Source organism: Sapajus apella, unplaced genomic scaffold (assembly GCF_009761245.1).
Source record: "Sapajus apella isolate SASKATOON/1434 unplaced genomic scaffold, GSC_monkey_1.0 scaffold46, whole genome shotgun sequence".
Lineage (NCBI taxonomy): Eukaryota > Metazoa > Chordata > Mammalia > Primates > Cebidae > Sapajus > Sapajus apella.
This window is the reverse complement of record NW_022436986.1, coordinates 17,814,265-17,836,103: the sequence shown is the minus strand read 5'-3', so window position 1 is coordinate 17,836,103 and position 21,839 is coordinate 17,814,265. Positions and strand designations below refer to the sequence as shown.

At 36.8% G+C, this 21,839-nt stretch overlaps 2 protein-coding genes across 3 annotated transcripts in view; one reads left to right on the top strand and one right to left on the bottom strand.

Annotated features, from left to right (window-relative positions):
- The window catches only part of SHOC1 (shortage in chiasmata 1), a 66,048-nt gene extending 56,295 nt beyond the window's left edge, over nucleotides 1-9,753 (top strand). The window contains exons 21-24 of the mRNA XM_032240345.1: nucleotides 1,807-1,938; nucleotides 2,149-2,298; nucleotides 3,930-4,890; nucleotides 9,507-9,753. Coding sequence (XP_032096236.1) covers nucleotides 1,807-1,938; nucleotides 2,149-2,298; nucleotides 3,930-4,890; nucleotides 9,507-9,607 — 1,344 coding nt within the window. The 3' untranslated portion in view covers nucleotides 9,608-9,753. The remainder of the gene's footprint in view (nucleotides 1-1,806; nucleotides 1,939-2,148; nucleotides 2,299-3,929; nucleotides 4,891-9,506) is intronic.
- A 5,472-nt stretch (nucleotides 9,754-15,225) lies between these two features.
- The window catches only part of GNG10 (G protein subunit gamma 10), a 9,605-nt gene continuing 2,991 nt past the window's right edge, over nucleotides 15,226-21,839 (bottom strand). The window contains exons 2-3 of one of the 2 annotated variants that reach the window (XM_032240343.1): nucleotides 18,479-18,610; nucleotides 15,226-16,184 (exon numbers count right to left, since the gene is read on the bottom strand). In XM_032240343.1, coding sequence (XP_032096234.1) covers nucleotides 18,485-18,610 — 126 coding nt within the window. In that variant the 3' untranslated portion in view covers nucleotides 15,226-16,184; nucleotides 18,479-18,484. Of the gene's footprint in view, nucleotides 16,188-18,478; nucleotides 18,611-21,839 lie in introns of both variants that reach the window. The other variant, XM_032240342.1, reaches the window with a different exon arrangement.

The window sequence follows — 21,839 nt, the reverse complement described above, 5'->3', positions numbered from 1 at the left end:
AAAAAAAAAAAAAAAAAAAAAAAAAAAAAAAAAAAAAAAAAAAAAAACACATGCAAAATTGGCAAACAAATTAAGGAGTTTCCTAAATTCCCAAAATCTAGCCATGAACCACAGAATTCCTGTCCTAATAAATTAGTCATCATTACCACCATCATAAAATTATGTCTTTTAACCCTTTTCCCATTTGCCTTGAGAATCCTCACCAGCCAGGCTTGTTGCTATAGTGTTTACCCAGAGATAACTTTGCCATGAAATATCTCATTTTTATTATTATTTTTGCATTGCTCTAGTATATCGACTTTGGAAACAAAAGACATCTTTGTATTTATAGCATTCTATTTTTAGTAGTGGCACTTCCATTACAAAATATAGTAATTCTCAATCCCTGAAAATGTCACATCTTAGAAAACAAAGCATTGCTACTCATAATGTTAACATCATTCTCAAACAGTTGTTGGCTGAAGATACAACTGATGAATCTGATTTTTCTGAAATAGAAAATTCTGATGATTCAGACAATTCTGATATTAGTTCTATTCAGAAATAACTCCAAGCACAGTTTTTATATTTTATTTTCACATCGAAAATCAGTCAGATTTGCTTCAGCCTCAAAGAGTGTGTTTATGTAAAATTAAATGAATGCTGAACTTTTTTCTAAAGGGGAAAAGGGTTCAAATAAAGTTTATATTTAAATGAAAGTGTCATATCTTCTCAAAACATCCAAAACTAGCAATAAAGTACATTTGGAATTGAACAATGTATTTTGTGTACTCTCCCTATATAAAGTAATTTAAAGAAAATCCTTTAAAATGCATAGATTCCCCAGGTGTGTACTAACAGTTTTGTATTTGTTATTCTTATAAATGAAAAAATGCCGTAATTATCTTATGAGATTTCTAGTTTACTAGATTTCCACTATAGTATAGGGTATTTGTATTTCTAAGATATGATTATTTGGGGCAGTATTTCTTTGTTCACATTAAACTGCTAACACATGAGCTATCTTTTCTTCAACCAAATCTAAAAGATGAAGAAGAAAAGAAAGAAATGAAAGCAGATGAAGAAGGCTGACATTTCAGAAGAGAGAAGGGCATGAAGGAAAACAGTATCAGACAGGAAACAGAGGATATTAAAAAATTATTTTTTCTTTACTTTTTTTTCTTACCACAGTACTAATGGGAAAAAACTTTTTTAGAATTAAGTTTAATATATACAAACACCACATTTTTGGCAGGGGTACCTTAGAATCAGTAAGCCAATATTAGATGAGCAATTACCAAATGCTGGGAATGACTACTCTAAATCAAAACCTTATTTTTTCTGTTTTGAATACGACATCAAATTCATTTATAAATATCCTTATTTTTTTAACTTTGTCTCTGAAAAATTTTGTACTATATTTTTTTAAATTCTCATTTTTAATTGACAACTATTAGGTTCAGCCTTTGGAAACAGCAAAATAGTAATATTACCTAGTGATATTCAACTTGCTGATTTTTCTAATATAGTTGAAATATAACGCTATATTTTAATGACTCTACTGACAAATGCCAAATGAAAATGAAAATGATTTAGTTCCAAAAATTAAAAACACAAGGATGTCATATTTAAAGAAGGAAAGAAAATTGGTTATCCTCATAAATAAAATGTCCTGGGCATAAATAAACCAATAGTTTCTAATATAGTGTTAAAGATCAGAATCTGCTGCTGTTTAATTTTATCTTCTAATTACAAAGTATTATTTTTTAAATCTTACATTTTGCTTCCTAATATTTCCTATAAACTAACATAAAAAATATTTTTTAGCTTATAATTGCCCCAGGAGTAGAAGCAACTGCCTTGATAATTCGACAGATTGCTGACCACAATTTAATGACCTCAAAGAGAGATCCTCATGAATGGTTGGATAAATCCTGGCTTGAAGTTTCACCGTCTGAGGTATATTTTCTAAATGTATAAATTAGATATTAGCAAATCAAGTATAAAACCCTGTATTTGAATTTACTTTCTGGTAACATTTTTTCCCCCAAATGTCTCAAATTGAGTGGTAGGTGCAATGACAACATTTTTAATCTGCTGCAATGAGTAGAATAAAATGGATCACTTTCAAAAGACTACTGACTGATTACTTCTTAAATTCTTTACTAGGAAGAAATGCACTTACTTGATTTTCCATGTATTAACCCATTGGTGGCTCAGCTCATGCTAAATAAAGGACCTTCACTGCATTGGATATTATTAGCAACTCTGTGTCAACTTCAGGAACTCCTACCTGAAGTTCCAGAAAAAGTGTTAAAGGTTAGTTATTTGAGATCTGTATTCTGATATGAATACATATTATTATTTCCTTTTAATTTGAGTTTCTATTTTTACAATAGGATTTTTAAAATGAAGCTATCCAAGTTTAATTGTTTTGGACTCCAAATAGCAAAGAAATAATTTACTTGAACGAAATTTCATATAGACTTTTCATTAGCTATCAATTATATTATACATTTTATTTTATTTTATTTATTTTTATTATGATGATTTGTTTTTTGAGACAGAGTTTCACTCTTGTTGCTCAGGCTATGGTGCAATGGTACAATCCCAGCCAACTGCAACCTCCACCTCCCAGGTTCAAGCAATTTTCCTGCCTCAGCCTTCCAAGTAGCTGGGATTACAAGCATGCACCACCACACCTGGCTAATTTTGTATTTTTTTTTTTAAGTAGAGACAAGGTTTTACCACGTTGGTTAGTTTGGTCTCAAACTCCTGATCTCAGGTGATTCACCCACCTTGGCCTTCCAAAGTGCTGGGCTTACAATATTTTTTTCTTTTCTTGAGATGGAGTCTCTCTCTGCCACCCAGGCTTGAGTGTAGTGGTGTGATCTCAGCCCACTGCAATCTCCAGCTCCTGGGTTCAAGATATTCTCGTGCCTCAGCCTTGTGAGCAGCTGGGACTACAGGTGTGCACTACCATACCTGGCTAAATTGTGTATTTTTAGTAGAGCTGGTCTCAAACTCCTGACCTCAAGTGATCTAACCGCCTCAGCTTCCCAAAGTGCTGGAATTACAGGCATGAGCCATAAACCCCCGCCTATGTTATACATTCTAAAGCTATTTTATACAGATAAATTCAATATAGTCAGCTTTATCACACTTCAAATCATTTTGGAATATTATTATCCTCACAGAAAATTCAATTATGCACCCTGTTCACATGTATTTACATTACCTCTTCCAAACAGTCCTAACACACCCTTCGTTTTAGCTGTAAAGAGAACTTTAACCTTATTGGCAATATTTTAAAATTCTTATCGAGGAAATAGTATTCATGTATGAATTGTATAACTAAAAATTCTATTATATTTGCTGTGAGCCTAAAATTGTTCTGAAAAAAATAGACTATTAAAAATTCCAGGCGGGGCGCGGTGGCTCAAGCCTGTAATCCCAGCACTTTGGGAGGCCGAGGCGGGTGGATCACAAGGTCAAGAGATCGAGACCATCCTGGTCAACACGGCGAAACCCCGTCTCTACTAAAACTACAAAAAATTAGCTGGGCATGGTGGCGCATGCCTGTAATCCCAGCTACTCAGGAGGCTGAGGCAGGAGAATTGCCTGAACCCAGGAGGCGGAGGTTGCGGTGAGCCGAGATCGCGCAATTGCACTCCAGCCTGGGTAACAAGAGCGAAACTCCGTCTCAAAACAAAAAAAAAACAAAAAACAAAACAAAACAAAAACCAAAAATTCCACTACAAGTGATTTAAAAATATGTATGACTTACAATGACTTTTTCTTTTAATAGAGCCTAATGATTTCATGTTCTTAATACCTGGCTCAATGTATATCTATGAATAGACTACTTATTTATATTTTGCATTCTTTCTGTATAGATAAGCATCATTATTTCTATTTACTAAACTGTTTGTATTATATTAATTTTTTAGCATTTTTGTAGTATCACTTCCCTATTCAAGATTAGTTCTTCTTCCATAACAAAATCACCGCAAATTTCATCACCTCAGGAAAATAGGAATCAGATTAGTGACTTGTCTTCTCAGAGTTCAACTTCTGATTTAGACTCCGTCATTCAAGAACATAATGAATGTTATCAGTATTTAGGATTAGGAGAGACATTGCAGGAAGACACAACCACCACTTCGAATTACAACTCTTCCATTATGGAACTAAAAGAAACGGCAGGTTTTTTACCACCCATGACTTCATACAATCAGACCAGCTACTGGAAAGACTCCAGTTGTAACCCTGATAATGTGCAGAATACTCCTTTTCTAATTAATATAGAATCAAGGAGACCGGCTTATAACTCCTTTCTAAACCACAGTGAGTCAGAGTCAGATGTCTTTTCTTTGGGTCTAACACAAATGAACTGTGAAACTATAAAATCACCAATTGACACTCAGAAGAGAGTGTCAGTTGTTCCCAGTTTTATAAACTCTCAGAAAAGAAGAACACATGAAGCAAACGATTTTGTAAATAAAGAAGTAGCTGACCCTATCTTTTTACTAGAGGGCTCTCAATCTCCTCTTCATTGGAACTTTAAGAAAAATATATGGGAACAAGAGAATCAAGCGTTCAACTTACAATATGGTACAGAGCAGACTACATGTAATAAATTGTACTCTCAGAAAGGTAATTTATTCACTGATCAGCAAAAATGTCAATCAAATGAGTTTGAAGCCCTCACATGTGAAAGTTCAAATGCTGAGACTTTCTGGAGAGAATTACCATCTGTCCCCAGTTTGGATTTATTTTGTGCTTCTGATTCTAATGCAAATCAAAAAGAATTCGACAGCCTTTATTTCTACCAAAGATCTGGAAAAAGTTTGGGAGAGAAAAGGCACCCTGAATCTTCATTTAACTCAGGAGACAAGGAATCGTTAACAGGTAATACTATCCAATAGACGACAAAACTATTCTCAAATTTAATTTAAAAAGATAAAACCATCTCCAAATTTATATTTTTTTTGTTTTAATGACAACACTTAAAAACCTTCTCTAATAACTGTTAGGTAAAAGAGAAAATCTAAACTCTAAAATAAATGCAAAGAAAATATATTATGTTAAATTCTTATAGCCTTAAGTGAACTAAGCAGTCAACTTAAGAAGTTAAAAATAAAAGCAGTACAACTCTAAGTAAAGCAGAAAACTAAAATCAACAAAGATTAAACAGAGGAATCAGTGAATTAGAAAATTCACTGATATAGGTATATTTAATTGACTAACATTTATTAAAAGAGCCTAATTAGGTGCTAGTCTCTATTCTAAGTCCTTTTTTGGATTATTTAATTCTAACAATTCCATTAAATAGGTACTATCATTAGCTCCATTCTGGTGGATGCTTTTGAGTTGTCTGAACATTTAAACATATCAAATTTTTAAAAGAACAATTTAATTTTCTTATTTCTAGTGATTATAGCTTTCACTGTCATTTCTTATTGCATTGGCCCAAGCATCTAAAACAAAATATTAAATCTAACGGCCATGAAAAGGTGGCCTTCCCCAGGATAGGAGAAAAAGGGAAGGGCAGGGGGAAGCTTAAGTTTCAAACTTCTGTTTTTCATAGGTCCTTTTTGTTAGGCCTGAGAGGGACCAAGAAAATCTTGTATTCTTTGTTTTGTTTTTAAAAGGCCTCCCAAATTGTACAAACTCTGGGACTTATAATACTTGAATTTGCTCGCATTTAATAGTCACAACTTGTTTTGTTCCTCACTTTACTGGGAAGTATTCTGTGTCTAGTTTTGTGTGAACTTCTGTGAAAAATAGATGCTGAATTCTATCCGAACTCTTTTTAGTACTTATTGGGAAAAATCAAATGTGTCTTCTCTATTGACCTCTTCATGTCAAAGATTATACTTACAGGTTTACTAATATTAAATTATCTTTACCATTTCTGTGATTAACATAACTGATTTTTGAGGGATGATTTTTTTCATTTTTATATTTTTATTTTATTTAATATTTCATGCTACCTTGTCTAAGAGATTTTTTTTTTCTTTTTTAAAGTCAGTATCTCCCTCTGTGGCTCAGGCTGGAGTACAGTGGTATGACTGGCTCACTGCCACTTCCACCTTTCCAGCTCAAGCGATCCTCCCATCTTAGGCTCCCAAATAGCTAAGATTACAGGCTCGCCGGGCGCGGTGGCTCAAGCCTGTAATCCCAGCACTTTGGGAGGCCGAGGCGGGTGGATCACGAGGTCAAGAGATCGAGACCATCCTGGTCAACACGGTGAGACCCCGTCTCTACTAAAACTACAAAAAAAATTAGCTGGGCATGGTGGCGTGTGCCTGTAATCCCAGCTACTCAGGAGGCTGAGGCAGGAGAATTGCCTGAACCCAGGAGGCGGAGGTTGCGGTGAGCCGAGATCGCGCCATTGCACTCCGGCCTGGGTAACAAGAGCGAAACTCCGCCTAAAAAAAATAAAAAAAAAAAAAAAGATTACAGGCTCATACCACCACACCTGGCTAATTTGTTTCTATTTTTAGTAGATACAGGATTTTCTTATGTTGTCCAGGCTGATCTTGAACTCTTGGGCTCTATCGATCCACCTGCCTTGGCCTCCCAAAGTGCTGGGATTACAGGCTTGAACCACTGGGCCCAGCCTAAGAGATTCTTTTACTATGCTGTTAAATATGGTAGCTAATATTTATTTATGATTTTCATGTCTACATTCATGAAATAAGATTGCGTTCTTTATTTGTGCCTCATCACATTTTGACATAAAGGTTATGCTAACCTCATAAATTAGATGAAAATTTCATCTTTTTCTACTCTGTAACAAAATACACACGTGAATTACTATATGTTCTTGAGCACAGGGAACTCCAACATATAACCTCCCATTTTTTAATGAGAAGATCTAGAAGTCGTTTTTAAATAAATTCTAACATTTAAGCTTTAGGTATATGAGTAGAATAGTCAAACATCTACCTACATTTTAATTCACTAATTTAGATATATATTTTTAAATCACATACTCTATAAAATAATGTCAGTTTAGAAATATTAATTTCTTCCACTTTTCCAGTTATTTCCATGAAATAATTTTATTCAAACAGTTCACATGAATCTTTGATACTAGTATCTTCATTCACTATGGCAAATTTTATTTAACTGATTTTTCATAGTACATCATTACCTCCAAATACATTGTTTAAGGTACAACACTTTTTGAATTAATACTGGCACAGCCTTGGAAATTTTATCCAACACCATTAGTGTAACCCATAACCTCAAGATAATTTTCCATTTGTCCCGAAGTGTACATATGTGCTCTCTATGATATAATTACTTACTACATTGCTTTATTTTTATTTGTTGGCATGTCTGTTTAACAAAATACATTGCTTTTTAAACTTATTGTTATTACTGACAGACTCTTTCTCTGTCACCCAGGCTGAATCATCTCTCTTCAACCTCTTGAGTGTCTGGAACGTAAGGCATGCACCACCACACCCAGCTAATTTTTATATTTTTTGTAGAGAAAGGTCTTGCCATGTTGCCCAGTCTGGTCTCAAACTCTTGGGCTCAAGCAGTCAGCTTGGCTTAGCCTTCCAAAGTGGTGGGATTACAGGTGGAAACTACTGCATCTGGCCCTGTCTTTTAAACTTTTAAATAATAGTATCACAACTCTTACAATTATGAGATTATATCCCCAGGGATAATTACTACAACTGATTTAAATTTTTTAGTTTTCCATTTTACTGATTTAATAATTGGCCTCTATAAGTATCAAAATCTAGGATATTTCATGTTAATGTATCATATATTAAAAAGCCATATAAGGTGAGTTCTTACATGATCACCACCTATCATTCATCAGGGCTTAGGATAAATTTCACATTATAGCTATGGGTCAAGGAGCAAGCTAATGAGGGAAAACTTAAAAGCAAGAGTATTAAAAATGGCATATTAAAGACAGGAATGGAAGCTGAATATGAGCTACTAATACCATTTTTAAATATGGTATTCTAATTTTTATTTTTTTCTTATTGATCTATTATGATTTTGAGCCGAGTGGGATTTTTTTCATGTTGGTTTTTGTTTTTTTTTTTAACTTTTTTTATTTCTGATAACTGCATTGCTGTCAGTTTATTATTTACTCCTTCCATTTATTAATGATAATTCTTTATCCAACTTGGTAAGGATGTAGTAAATTTTGCTCATAATATCCAAAATGCTGGTAATCTCTTCAAAACTGTTTTCATCTGTGAATTTACTTGGGACACTTTGTATTGGTTAGCTGGAAATTTGTGTGTGCCTTATAATTGAACATGTGGATACTAATATAGGGATAACTATATGTAGATATCCATACATAAATAATATACAGAAAATAAATTGGAGTTATTAAATAGGTGCAAAATATACATTCATTTCATAGGAAAGCTTCCTGGAAGCTCCAGAAAAATAAATTTTAGTATTTTTAGAAATTTTAGAATTGGCTGTGAGAGATTGATATGCAGGAAAAAAACATTGTTTCTATCACATTGGCAGCTTAAAATCAGCCATGGTGGTGGGCATCTTCATACCACAAAAATTGGCAAATGCTGTAAATCAGGCCTTTCCCTGTTTTCCCCACACCACCCCAAGAGCTGGTTGATAAACATTTACCAGCCTGCTACTGGTAGTCCAGGCTCTCCCACAGCTTTACAGTGAAGGACCAAGGTCCTGTCATCATTAATATTCCCTGTGTTTCATCTAATTGTGCATTTAAGGATTCTTTAACTTCTTAATTGGAGTTAAAGATTTGTTTTCCAGATATGCCTTTAAAGACATGAATTTACAGATAGATTTCCTAAATACATAACATCTCCCTGAAAAGAAATTGTCCTTAGTGAAAATGATGCCTCATAGAGGGTGTATGTTCCTGAGAAGAAAATTAGCCCAAGTGAAAAAAAGCTGCAGTCAGGAATAGGAAGGGCAAACCAAAAAAAAAAGAAGAAGGAAAAAAAACCCTGAAAAAATTGTATACACTCTCACCACAAAGATGGATACCAGGTACACAGAGACCAGGCATATGTCTTTGTTTTAGGTTCAAAGTCTGTCACAATGAGCCTCTAACTTACATCCTAATTAATGAGGACTTATTAGAAACTTTCAGGAATTAGGAAGCCCTGGCTGAGTTGCTTCCCAAACCATTTGGATTGTTTTTACTTAAAAATGTTAGAACTAGGACAGACCTTAGAGATTATGTATTATAACTTTTCATTTCACAGAAGAGAAAACTGAAATCCAGGGTGATTTAACTACTTCTACAAGGCATAAGCATAAAAATATATGCATTTATTACTAATTTTTAATACTAGGCCATGAGGTACAGAGGCATTTATGTTTAAAACATACTTTTTAATAATTATTATTTTATCCTTGTTTAGAAATTTTGGCACTTCGTAGATAGATGATGAAGACACAGAATCCATTTGAATAGTAAGGAAAAAATATCTATACTTACTTAACTATTGTAAGCAATAAAATGGTTATCCTTTTTCTTTTTTAAACAGGTTTTATGTACTCACAACGACCACAATTCAAAAAACGACGTCTAGCATATGAAAAAGTCCCTGGTAGAGTTGATGGGCAGACTCGGCTGAGGTTTTTTTGAAGGAGAAGAGCAGTGCTACATGCTATATCCCACTGCTTTGGATGATAATCCACTAGCAAAATTATTTAGATTTGCTCATACATTAAAGAAAATGCAATTCTTCACACATGTCTCAGTGTTTCTGTATTAAATATTCATAATATGTATTCTGCCCTATGGTTTGCATATTTGTAAGTTAAATATTCTAATATATCAATTAACAATTATCATAAGACCCAAATTGTCTTCCAGATACCCCTACACACAAACGATTTAAATGAGTCTCCATTACAGTCTGACCCTTTGAGTCAGGAAGTGAAGATCAGCAGTTAACCCTCCCACATCCAAGAAAGTTAAAACCTAGGACAAAATTGAAGTTAGAAAACTTCCGTTTTAAAGTATTGTTTTCTGTAAACACAATTTAAGAACAAATGACTAAGAGGAAATATTTGCAATCCAGATCACAGGAAAAAAGGTTTACATTCCTCATACACAAAAAATTCCTACAAATTGATAGGAAGAAGACAACCTGATAGAAGAATGGGCAAAATATATGAATAGATATTTCCTCAGGAAAAAAACAAAAATAGTCAATAAACATTTGATACAATATGAAGCTTCATCACTTATTAAGCAAATGCAAATGAAAACAATGTTACCATTTTTTCATCTATCAGCTGCCAAAATTTTTGAAAATTAATGCTATCCAATGTCTACATATTGAAGAAAAGACCACTTTCCTATATTGTCTGTACAGCTTCAGTAGAGCACAGTTTGTGTAAACCTACTAAGATGAAAAGTGCTCCTTTCTTTTGACTCAACAATCACATTTTCAGGAATCTGTCTTAAATAAATATTCAATTACACAATGAAATATATAATTTATAATAGGCAAAAGTTGTAGGCAATAAAAATGCTATCAATAGGGGAATAGGTAAACAACTTAGACTATAGAATATCATGAAACTATTAGAAGAAAGTAAGTCTGGGTGCTCTGACAAGGCAGGATGTCCATAATATAAAGAGTAAAAAAAAAAAAGGTGGGGGGTGGGAAATAATACATAAAATACTATGTGTTGCACAACTCCATTTTTGTTTTTGAAAAATAGACCTTTGAAAATTCTAAATTTTTCCAAAATGATCACTATATCAGGGAATAATGTGGGCATAAGATGAATTTTACATTCTGATATGCAATTTTGTTTACCAGAAACTCTAGGTGAACTAAAAAATGACACCCAACTGAAATAAACTGGATAGGAATACACATAACACACACACACATTTCAGAAGGTCATTGATCCATACAATGTCGCCAGTGCCACATCTGGTGTCTCAACTTTCTGGCTAGATAACCCACCTGTTACTACCTCACAGTAACTTGCCAGTTGCAGCTTGGCTAAGCAGCTTCCTACCTTCCCTTTTCTTTAATTGTTCCCCACTTTCCTCTCAGGTCTCTGCCATATTTCTCTGTTTATTCTCTCACTCTTCTTTAATCTCTCTTTTGTTCTTTTCCTTGAGCAGAAAGGGTACCGGCCATGGTCATTAGGCAGGGCTGGCCAGTGGGACAGTGGGGCCTACAGGTTCACGAGCAAACTGGGTATTTTTCAAGGTAAGGAGCCATATATATTATAATATTTGTGTATCCCTTAACCATTTAGCATGTTTAAAACTGTGCTATCATTTTCATTAGATTTCTGTCTTTTTTATTGTCACTGGCAAAATTTTTTAGTATTAAGCCCCAGCTCCATTTTCCCATAAGCCCTGTGGTGGTTATTGTGTGATTTTACATAGCTTGGTGCTTTTTAGGAATGCCTGTGTCATGTTATAGCAGCACTGCCTGGATATATATTCTTCTTAGCAGCTGCTTAATATAATCTGCCACGATATATTTAATTACTCTCTCACTAATGAACATTTAGGTTGACTTCAGCTTTGGCATGAAAAATATATAGACAGACACATTCTCAAACTTTTAACAGTGGGAGATAGAGTAATAAATACAAAGGTTGGCATTCTTTATAAATTTGGATATATTTTAAAGATACGGCTGAAGAATCAGGGATAGTACCAAGGTTTGTGGCCTAAGAAGAATGATGTTGCCATTTATTGCTATGGGGAAGATAACGAGAGAGGTATAATTTACAGAGCTTGGGAGCTCAATTTTTGGGCAAGTTAAATTTGAAATACCTACTTGACTTCCAAGTGGAGATTTTAAGTAGGTATTTGTACTATGTAAGTCTCAAGTTCAATAGAATATATAAATCTGGGAAGTATAAATTTGGGAGTCATCAAAGTATAAATGATATTTAAAGCTATAAAAATGGATAAGATTGCCAACATGGTGAATATAGATAGAAAATAGATTTCAAACACCAAGCCATGGAACAACATTAGAGAGAAATAGAGGAAAACGGAAAGGAGACTGAGAAGAAGCAATCAGTGATAGAGGAAAAAAACCAGATTTCCTGGAAGCCAAATAAAGAAGATCTTTCCAGAAGGAGAGCATAATCGGTTGTGTTAACTACTATTGACAAATGAAGTGAGAGGAAGAAAGAGAACCATTGGATTTACCAATGTGGAGCTCTTTGGTGATCTTGATAGGAGCAGTGGTAGGGCCAAAAGCCTGATTATAATAGATTCCAGAAAGTACAGGAAAGGAAAACAGAAGATGGGGAGTTTAGACAACTCTTTCTGAAACTTTTGCTGTATAGATGAGAGATGGGGTATTGGCTAGAGGAAGAAGCCAAGAGAGGGTAGTCTTCACATAGAAAAATCTCATAGTGTTTGTAAATGGATGGGAAAAATCCAGTACAGGAGCAAATGTTGATGGAGACAGAGACAGAGAGAGATTTGCTAAACAGAAGTCCCTGGGAAGGTGAAAAGAGATGGGATATAGTGCAGACAAGAAGGGAGTTGGTCTTGGCTAGGACCATAGAGAGATCATCCACAGACATAAGAAGAACCATTGAGATTATGGGCATAGATACAGGCAGATGTTGTGGAAGATTATGGCCATTCTCTTCTGATTGTTTCTATTTTTTTTCTCTTAACTTTTCTGTTTTCTTTGACAGAAAAGCAGAAGCACTGAGTGTTATAGAATAAAGGATTTATGGTAAGGATTAGGCCTTGTTCAAATGCAGAAACTGGTTTAAAAGTTATGTAAGACAGTTGCTTTTGCATCTGGTGTTCGGCCTGAAGTCACTTCAGGTCAGCCAAGCTCATTGTCAGGAGAGTTGGAAGCAAAATGGGGAAGATAAACTGGAACTTGCCAGGATGAACTAGAGCCACTTTCAACCTCAGTGATATGAAAGCAAGGAAGCTGAGAATGAAGGAGAAGATATTGGAGATTTGAGGAGAAAGAAATTATGACACAGTCATCTAGGATAGTGAGAGAGTGAAGGAAATGGGGAACCATAGTGTATGTTTGCCAGACAATATTAAAGATCATCTTAAATGAGTAGTCATGACTCTAAAGTGAGAGCATTAAGTAGGTCACAAATGGAGGAGGGGTGCCCAGTAGAAAGGAGGAAAACAAAGACAGAGAATTGCATTTAAAGGGCTGCTGCTTAGCCAAGATTGTGCAAAGAAGCAAAAGTGAGAGTGGGACAAGGGAGCTGATAGAGTATCAAAGGCAGTGACCATAATCATGATAATGTTATAAGTTATCCTTATAAATGGGACATAAAGTACATTTTATTATAAATTGAGCTGTGCATACAACCCCTATATAGAGCTTTCTCTAAACCATGTTCAAAATTCTGAGGCTAAACCTGAAGTCCACATGGGGTCTCCCTTCCATCCTACCCTCAACAATGATCTTCCCCTTGACATTTAAATGTACTTAAGCTTCTGAAGGAACCTTTTCTAGACTTCATATCCCCTCCAACTACTCCTGCTCTGTTCTCTTTCATAGCACTTTCACAGCTGAACTACTCAAGATGTGTATATATCAAAAGTCTTTAGACTGAGGTACACCTACCACTAGGGCATATTACAAAGCCATTTCAAGGAGCAAGTACATGGGCACCAACAGTTTTAAAACAGTAAATTTCCAGTGCTTCAATTTCCACAGGCACTCTTTCCCAAGCCAGAGAACACACCTGAGACCTACATATCACAATGGTTCTCCTTTCCATCCTTACAAGTGTCCTTCCACTTTGTAAAATAAATGTGTATCTCTCACCCATCCTGAATCTTACTAAGGTCCAAGATCTAAGTTGTAAACACCACCGAAGCACTAAGTAAACAATTTGAAATATTGGTATCAGCAAAATTCCTTTAATTAAAGCATGATAACATCCCATTCAAATCACTAAGACCATTACATTTACTTTTTAAAATCTAAATAAAAGCTTTCAATTTTAGAATAGATTAACAGAAAAGTTACAAAAATAGTAGAGTTCCCAAATATAAAACACCAAATTTCTCCTATTACTAATCTCTTACATTACTATTACTGTGGTACAGCAGTCACAACTAATGAACCAATGTTGATACGTTATTAACTAAACTCTACATTTTATTCAGAACACATTAGTTTTTCTTTAATGTCCTATTTACTTTCTCCACTTGCTTCCTGAAATGTAAGTTTAAGGGCCTAAAGTTAAGTTTATTTGACTTAAAATAAACTTAACTTAAATGTAAGTTACAGGGCCATTTTCTCAAATCCCCTCAAAAACATGATGGGTTCTGATCTATTTGTTTCCAGTTAGTTCCATGTGCCAGTAACTACATCCAATGTTCTTGTTTAGACATAATCCTCATGCTTAATTTATGTATTTATTTTTGCTTCCTTGTACCATGCCTCTTTAAACCTTAATGACAGTTTTTTGTTTTGTTTTAGTTTGTTTTGTTTTGTTTTGAGATGGAGTCTTGCTCTGTTGCCCAGGCTGGAGTGCAGCGGCGGGACCTCGGCTCACTGCAACCTCCGCTCCCAGGTTCAAGCAATTCTCCTGCCTCAGCCTCCTGAGTAGCTGGGATTACAGGCACCAGCCACCATGCCCAGCTGATTTTTGTATTTTTAGTAGAGACGGGGGTTTCACCATGTTGGCTAGGATGGTCTTGACTTCCTGACCCCATGATCCACCTGCTTCAGACTCCCGAAGTGCTGGGATTACAGGTGTGAGCCACCGCACCTGACCTGCGACAGTTAAGTTGAAGCCATGATGATTAATCTGACCTCAACCTCCTCAATCTTGTTTCCTTCTGATTAGGATTTACAGAGATTTTGCCAAATGCCTCTCCCAAAGCGTTGTAGCATATCACACCCTAACAAGGTATATGATTGAATTATGATTGAATAGAAGGGATTCCGATCACTAGATCTAGAAGTTTAGTAGCTAAAAGTTCAGGGAGTTCCCATCTAATGACTTCTATTTTCTCTATTGTAATACTACTTATACTCACCAATATTTTTGTTTATTTATGAGTTTATATAAAGTTATTTTCAGAGAACAAATGTTGACATTAATAGAGACATTTCTTCATGTTATACAGTTATCTATTTTTCAGGACATTTACAAAATTCTACAATGACTTAAAAACAAAAATTTTACTCTCTCATTTCCAGCACTCAGCCTCACAGGCAAACAGAAATCCATGAATCCTTAATACAAAAATCAGACACAAAATATTGCTGTCATAGAAAAATGATTAATTAAGCAGAAATTTTATTTCCAAGCTCTTCAAAGACTGTTACAAACACAAATAACACATCCTTCTAAAAAAAAAAAAAAAGTGTCCCAAATTAAAGGCACATCATCAAAGTAAAACACTTGTGACATTAAGAATTCTTTTAGGTTGTAATATTTTCATGTTAGTTTTTAACCATTTACAATGTTCTGTGGGTCACACTTTAACCATTTTTAAATATATGAAATCCTGTATTTCTTTAAGTACAGCTACAACTACAAAGCAAAGGAACTTGAGAATACAAAGATCAAATCTGCTTCATTTATATACACCATGGGGCAGCCTAATGCACATCACAACGTTAACTTTTCCAAACAAATCTGCTAAGAAACTGCTGCCATATTTAGTGTTAAAAATAAAACAATCTTCCCATTTAGAAAAATCAAGACATTAGTCGATTAGTAAAACCCATTCTTCCCCCTTCAGCAATTTATACTTTGTCTTCATTTAGGAATTGTAAATTCATGAGAACAATTTTTTTATGGTATAAAAATCTACCAGGAACAAATTACAAGTATTCAACTTTTTAAATAATATTTTCCTTCCTAAAATGTAAACATCCAGTAAATAAAACATACATGATATTCCAGGTATGGAAACATTAGCAACTCACTTATGAAAGAGGTGCGTTTTGGTATATTTGGTGGTAAGGTTTTTGTCTTATGCATAAAAGTATTTCGACAGAAAACCAGGTTATCACTATTTAAAACTCTATTCTTTCACCCAGTTTCCTTACTTGAGTAGAAACTCATGAATTTCTGTGATTTCGGCTATAGGACCGGACCCCAGGAAAGGGCTGAAATATCTCTTAAAGTCACTTGGCTAGGGAAAAGTGTTTTCTTGAGACTTGAAGGCAGTCATTCATCACTTTGTGCTTGAAGGCACTCCTCAGTGAACTTCTCTCCTACTGGAAAAAGAGTTTGGTTTTTACTTTAGTAAGATTTATTTAGAAAATTAACTCGTCATCATTTTATAGGGCACTTTAGCATTTACAAAATAGAAAGTAACAGGTGAGCCAGGTGCAGTGGTTCACACCTGTAATCCCAGCACTTTGGGGGGCCAAGGCTGGTGGCTCACCTGAGGTTGAGAGTTCAAACCAGTCTGACCAACATAGAGAAGCCCCGTCTCTACTAAAAATACAAAAAAATTAGCCAGGCATGATGGCGGGCACCTATAATCCCAGCTACTCGGGAGGCTGAGGCAGGAGAATCGCTTGAACCCAGGAGGTGGAGGTGGTGGTGAGCTGAGATTGCACCATTGCACTATAACCTGGGCAACAAGTGCAAACCTCTGTCTCAAAAAAAAAAAAAAAAAAAGTAACAGTTGAATACAAAATACATCTAAATCACACCACTGAATGAGCAGCACCCATGAAAGTGCTTTGTATGTAAGGCCAGTCACAGTGGCTCATGCCTATAATCCCAGCACTTTGGGAGGCCAAGGCAGGCAGATCACCTGAGGTCAGGGGTTTAAGACCGGCCTGAGCAACATGGTGAAACCTTATCTCTGCTAAAAATACAAATTAGCCAGTCATGGTGGCACGCACCTGCAGTCCCAGCTACTCAGGAGGCTGAGGCAGGAGAATTGCTTGAACTCGGGAGACGGAGGTTGCAGTGAGCCAAGATCGTGCCACTGCACTCTAGCTTGGGTGACAGAGGGAGACTCTGTCGAAAGAAAGAAAGAAAAAGAAGAAAGAAAAGAAGAAAGGGAAGGAGGGAGGGAGGGAAGGAGGGAAGAAACGAGGGAGTTTTGTAAAATGAAAAATACTATGCCAACATAAAACTATTAACACCATAAATATGAACATTTTCCATTAAAAAGTACAATAGGATTTGATAGATTACTTCCTTCTTTTAAATGTGAACAATCTCCTTTTGCTACTTGTGAAGAAGGACCTCAGATACTTACTTACTGTATAAACACCCCTTAGAACACATCATTTGAAATATGTTGGTCCCAAAAGACTCTAATAATTCATGCCCTTGTCCTCTTAAAAAAAATATTGTGTCACATCTGTAATCCCAGCACTTTGGGAGACTGAGGCAGGCAGATCAGGCGGTCAGGAGTTTGAGACCAGCTAGTTTGAGACCAGCCTGGCCAATATGGTGAAACCCCATCTCTAATAAAAATACAAAACAATTAGATGGGTATGGAGGTGCGCACCCTAGCTACTAGGGAGGCTGAGGCAGGAGAATTGCTTGAACCTGGGAAGCAGAGGTTGCAGTGAGCCGAGATCATGCCACTGCACTCCAGCCTGGGTGATAGGGCAAGGCTCCGTCTTGGGGGCAGGGGAAGAAATTGTGAAACTGACTTCAATACAAAGCATTCGAACCCATGAAATTTCTAAAATGCCACCAGAGAGGTGTTTTCCTTTATCAATTTTTAAAGCTCTTTTAACCCCTCTCACACTTTTTCCCAATAGCTACATTTCTTCTTCCATTAAAACACAGAGATATATTCTGAAAACCATTAGGAAAGAAATCACAGTGGGTGGTAGGCACACATCTCCCACTCTGGGGAGTCCTTAGTCCCAAGGTCAGTTGATAGGACCAAGCAGCAAATCACAACCCTGGGATGCTGGAAGGGCAGAGGGTGGGCTTAAGGTCAAGAAATTACTGGCCGGGTGCAGTGGCTCATGCTAGTAATCCCAGCACTTTGGAGGACAAGGCAGGTAGATAATCTGAGGTCAGGAGTTCGAGACCAGTCTGACTAATGTGGTGAAACCCCATCTCTACTAAAAATACAAAAATCAGCCAGGTGTGGTGGCATGCACCTGTAGTCCCAGCTACCGGGGAGGCTGAGACAGGAGAATTGCTTGAACCTGGGAGGTGGAGGTTGCAGTGAGCCAAGATCACGCCACTGCACTCCAGTCTGGGTGACAGAGCAAGACACTCCGTCTCCAAAAAAAAAAAAAGGAATTTACTACCAGCCAACTCAATTAAAGAGCTCAAGTACAGAAGGATATTGGCATCTCATGAGTTAGTGCCAAAGAAACTTCAGACTCTCCTAAATGGATGTATTCTACAGGCAACGTAACTATTCACAAGAATCACCCTTCAGGGAAAGTTGTGCATTTTGCTGGCTTTTATTTTAATTCCCCTAAGAATAGTAGACATTCAAAACTCAGTTGCTCAAATCTTTTGGGAAGCCCTGTGATCATGCTATGGCCCCAAGACATCATGGTGTATCATTACTCACAAGTCTTCAGAGTAAAGCACAGGATCTGGGCTCACGGAAGGGGTTACTTCCAGCTGGAACACCCACCAGCAGGGCATCCTTGCAGGCGTTCTGCATACAGTACTGCTGAAGCTCTGCAGCTGCCTGAGAGACCTGAAACAAAGGGACAGCATCATGGCATGGACAGCATCATGGCATGCTGCTCATAGCTGAGCCATCTGGCAGCCAAGGATGTTCTGAAAATGATCATCCAACCTGGTAAATATCAACTTTTTGTGACCTCCAAAAGTCTCTTTCTGCTGAAAGTTCTAATACTTGAACTACACAAAGGAAAGGTTACAATTTCTATGAACTTAAATTTAGATATTTTTGGGTTTAGTTGCTTATTCAACAAAGCCAAGAAAAAGCTGTATCTTTGATTCATTTAGAAATGTAGTTTTGAGACTGAATGGGTAAAGAAATAGCTCATTCTAGCATTCCCTTGACAAATTTTCACTTATATAAAGCATGCATTGATATATCCAAGTTTGCCAAATGAGCGAATTGTCGTAATGTTTACATGTCTGAAGCCTCATTCAGTCTGCTCCAAACAAGTGATAAAGTTCTTCCGCCCTGCTTTTGAGGCAGTGTAGCTTACTGTTTAGGAATATAGCCTCTGGAACTGGAATGCCTGGACTCAAATTCAGCTGTCACTACCTATATAACCTTCGGCAAGTTACTCAACATCTCAGTAGCTGTTTTGTCATCTATGAAATATTTAGAAATAGAAACCCACCACACTGGGTTGCTGTAACAATTGAGTTCACATATGTAAAGCCCTTAAAATAGCCCAGACATATGTCAATACATTTGTGGTAGACTGCAAATACGATCACAATAGTTTCCAGCTCCTCCCACCAAGAGGTAGAGTCTACTGACCCACCCCTTGTATCTGGGCTGACTTTGACCAGGAGAATATTGCAGAAATAAAGGGCAAATTCTAAGCTAGTCCTCAAGAATCTCTGCACCTACCTCTCTTGGTGCAGGTGGACCTGTAAGACAACCATCTGAATGAGCCTCAGCTAGCCTCCTGGAGGTCTTGTGGTGGAGAACTGGTAAGCCAGAACCAGCCACCTGTCTATCAACCTGCAGACATATGAGTGAGGCCATTCTTAAACACCCAGATACCAGCCAACACCCTATCTGATTGCAGATGCATGGGAGAGCCCAGAAGATCAGCAGAACTGTACAGTTCAACCTAGTTCAAACTGTCCATCTAAGAACTGAGTATAAATGGTTTTTTATTTTTTATTTTTTATCTTTTGGGGTTTCACCATGTTGGTCAGGCTGGTCTTGAACTCCTGACCTGAGGTGATTCACCCACCTTGGCCTCCAAAGTGCTTGGATTACAGGTGTGGGCCACCACGCCCAGCCTATATAAATGTTTTAAGCCATTACATTTTGGGGTGATTTGTTAGGCAGCAAAAACTAACTGATACAATATTATTACGCCTATTCTTATCTTGCATTTGATGCCTATTTCTACTTGGAGGCTTTTCTCATTGTACTTTGTGTGTGTGTGCATTAAAAGGTGTTTTTAGCCGGGTGTGGTGGTACATGCCTGTAATCCCAGCTTCTCAGGAGGCTGAGGCAGGAGAATCACTTGAACCCAGGAGGCAGAGGGTGTAGTGAGCTGACATCGTGCCACTGCACTCCAGCATGGGTGACAGAGCAAGACTCAGTCTCAAAAAAAAAAAAAAAAAAAGGTGTTTTGAATAAAATTCACTCATATTGTATAAAAATGGTTCCAATTGGTGTTCAGGTATTACTACTAGTTTGTGTTAATTTTTCAAGCCTCCAAATAACTAGAAAATGAACTGTTTATGTTACAATTGCTACCAAGTTTCTGGACAGCTCTAGGAATTTTGGTTGCATTAATGTAATGACAGTTTACTCTGTACTATATAAACACAAAATGTAATATTGCCAGACTAATGCTGAAGTTTACTTTTCTCTCAATAGAAGCTCTCACATTTTCATGTTAATAATAATTGGAATTAGGGAAGGTGTAGGAAAAAATAATAATAATTGGAATTGTTATATATAACAGTTACTAATTCAAAAGAAATTGAGAATCAATTATGTTCAGGCTTGCTGTCTTTGCATTGGGGCAACAGGTAAACTCACACATGGTAGGTAGAAGGACACTATCTTCCAGGACCCTTGGAGAAACGAGACTAACTGAACTCTAGTCTAAAGAACATGGTTGGCCAGGCACAGTGGCTCATGCCTGTAATCCCAGCACTTTGGGAGGCCAAGGCAGATGGATTAGCTGAGGTCAGGAGTTAGAGACCATCCTGGCAAACATAGAAAAACCTGTTTCTACTAAAAATACAAAAATTAGCTGGGCATGGTGGCATGCACCTGTAGTCCCAGCTACTCAGGAGGCTGAGGCAGGAGAATTGCTTGAACCTGGGAGGCAGAGGTTGTAGTGAGCCAAGATTATGCCACTGCACTCCAGCCTGGGTGACAGAGTCAGACTCCATCTCAGAAAAACAAACAACAACAACAACAAAAAAACGGGAAAAAGTTAAGGTAAGGGGATATGCAGAGAAAATAAAAGTAAACATGGTCAGCATCTCTCTAACACTAGCAAGGGAGAGAGGCTCTGGGCTAGGAGAATAGCAGCCCAAACACTTGCAAGCTATCCCCTGCCTGTGGAGGTGGGAGAACCTCCACCCAGGTTACCTGACTTTCCTTGGTTTGAGTCCATGTTTACCCAGCAACTTCTGGGAGGCTTCTCTAAAGGAGGAGTCCTTGGAAGGATACCAAGCATTCCAATAGCTGGGAAGGGATGTCCTCTATTATATGCTAGAAAATTGGTGTCCTGGTTTATTTTTCAGATAGCAAGTCTGTCAAAGAGAAGATACCTCTGGGTATGCTAAGCACATCCAACACTGAGTCCTGAAACAAGATAGATCAGACCCTCTAATGCTGTGACTCTATAAGGTATTGCCTGAGAGAACCCCTGCCAAGTATCCCAGATCACACTTCCATGACTGCACCTCTTAAATAAGCTTATTATCCTATTAGTTAATAAGCTTACTGTAAGCTTGGGCAATTCACCTGAATTATATGGCTGTCAGTTTTATCATCATTTTTCAAATGTAGATAAGAATATCTTTCCGGCTGGGTGCCATGGCTCACACCTATAATCCCAGCACTTTGGGAGGCCAAGGCAGGAGGATCACCTGAAGTCAGGAGTTCGAGACCAGCCTGGCCAACACGACGAAACCCCGTCTCTACTAAAAATACAAAAAAAGAGTTAGCCAGGCATGGTGGCAATATATATATATATATATATATATATATAATATTATATATTATAATATATATTATACAT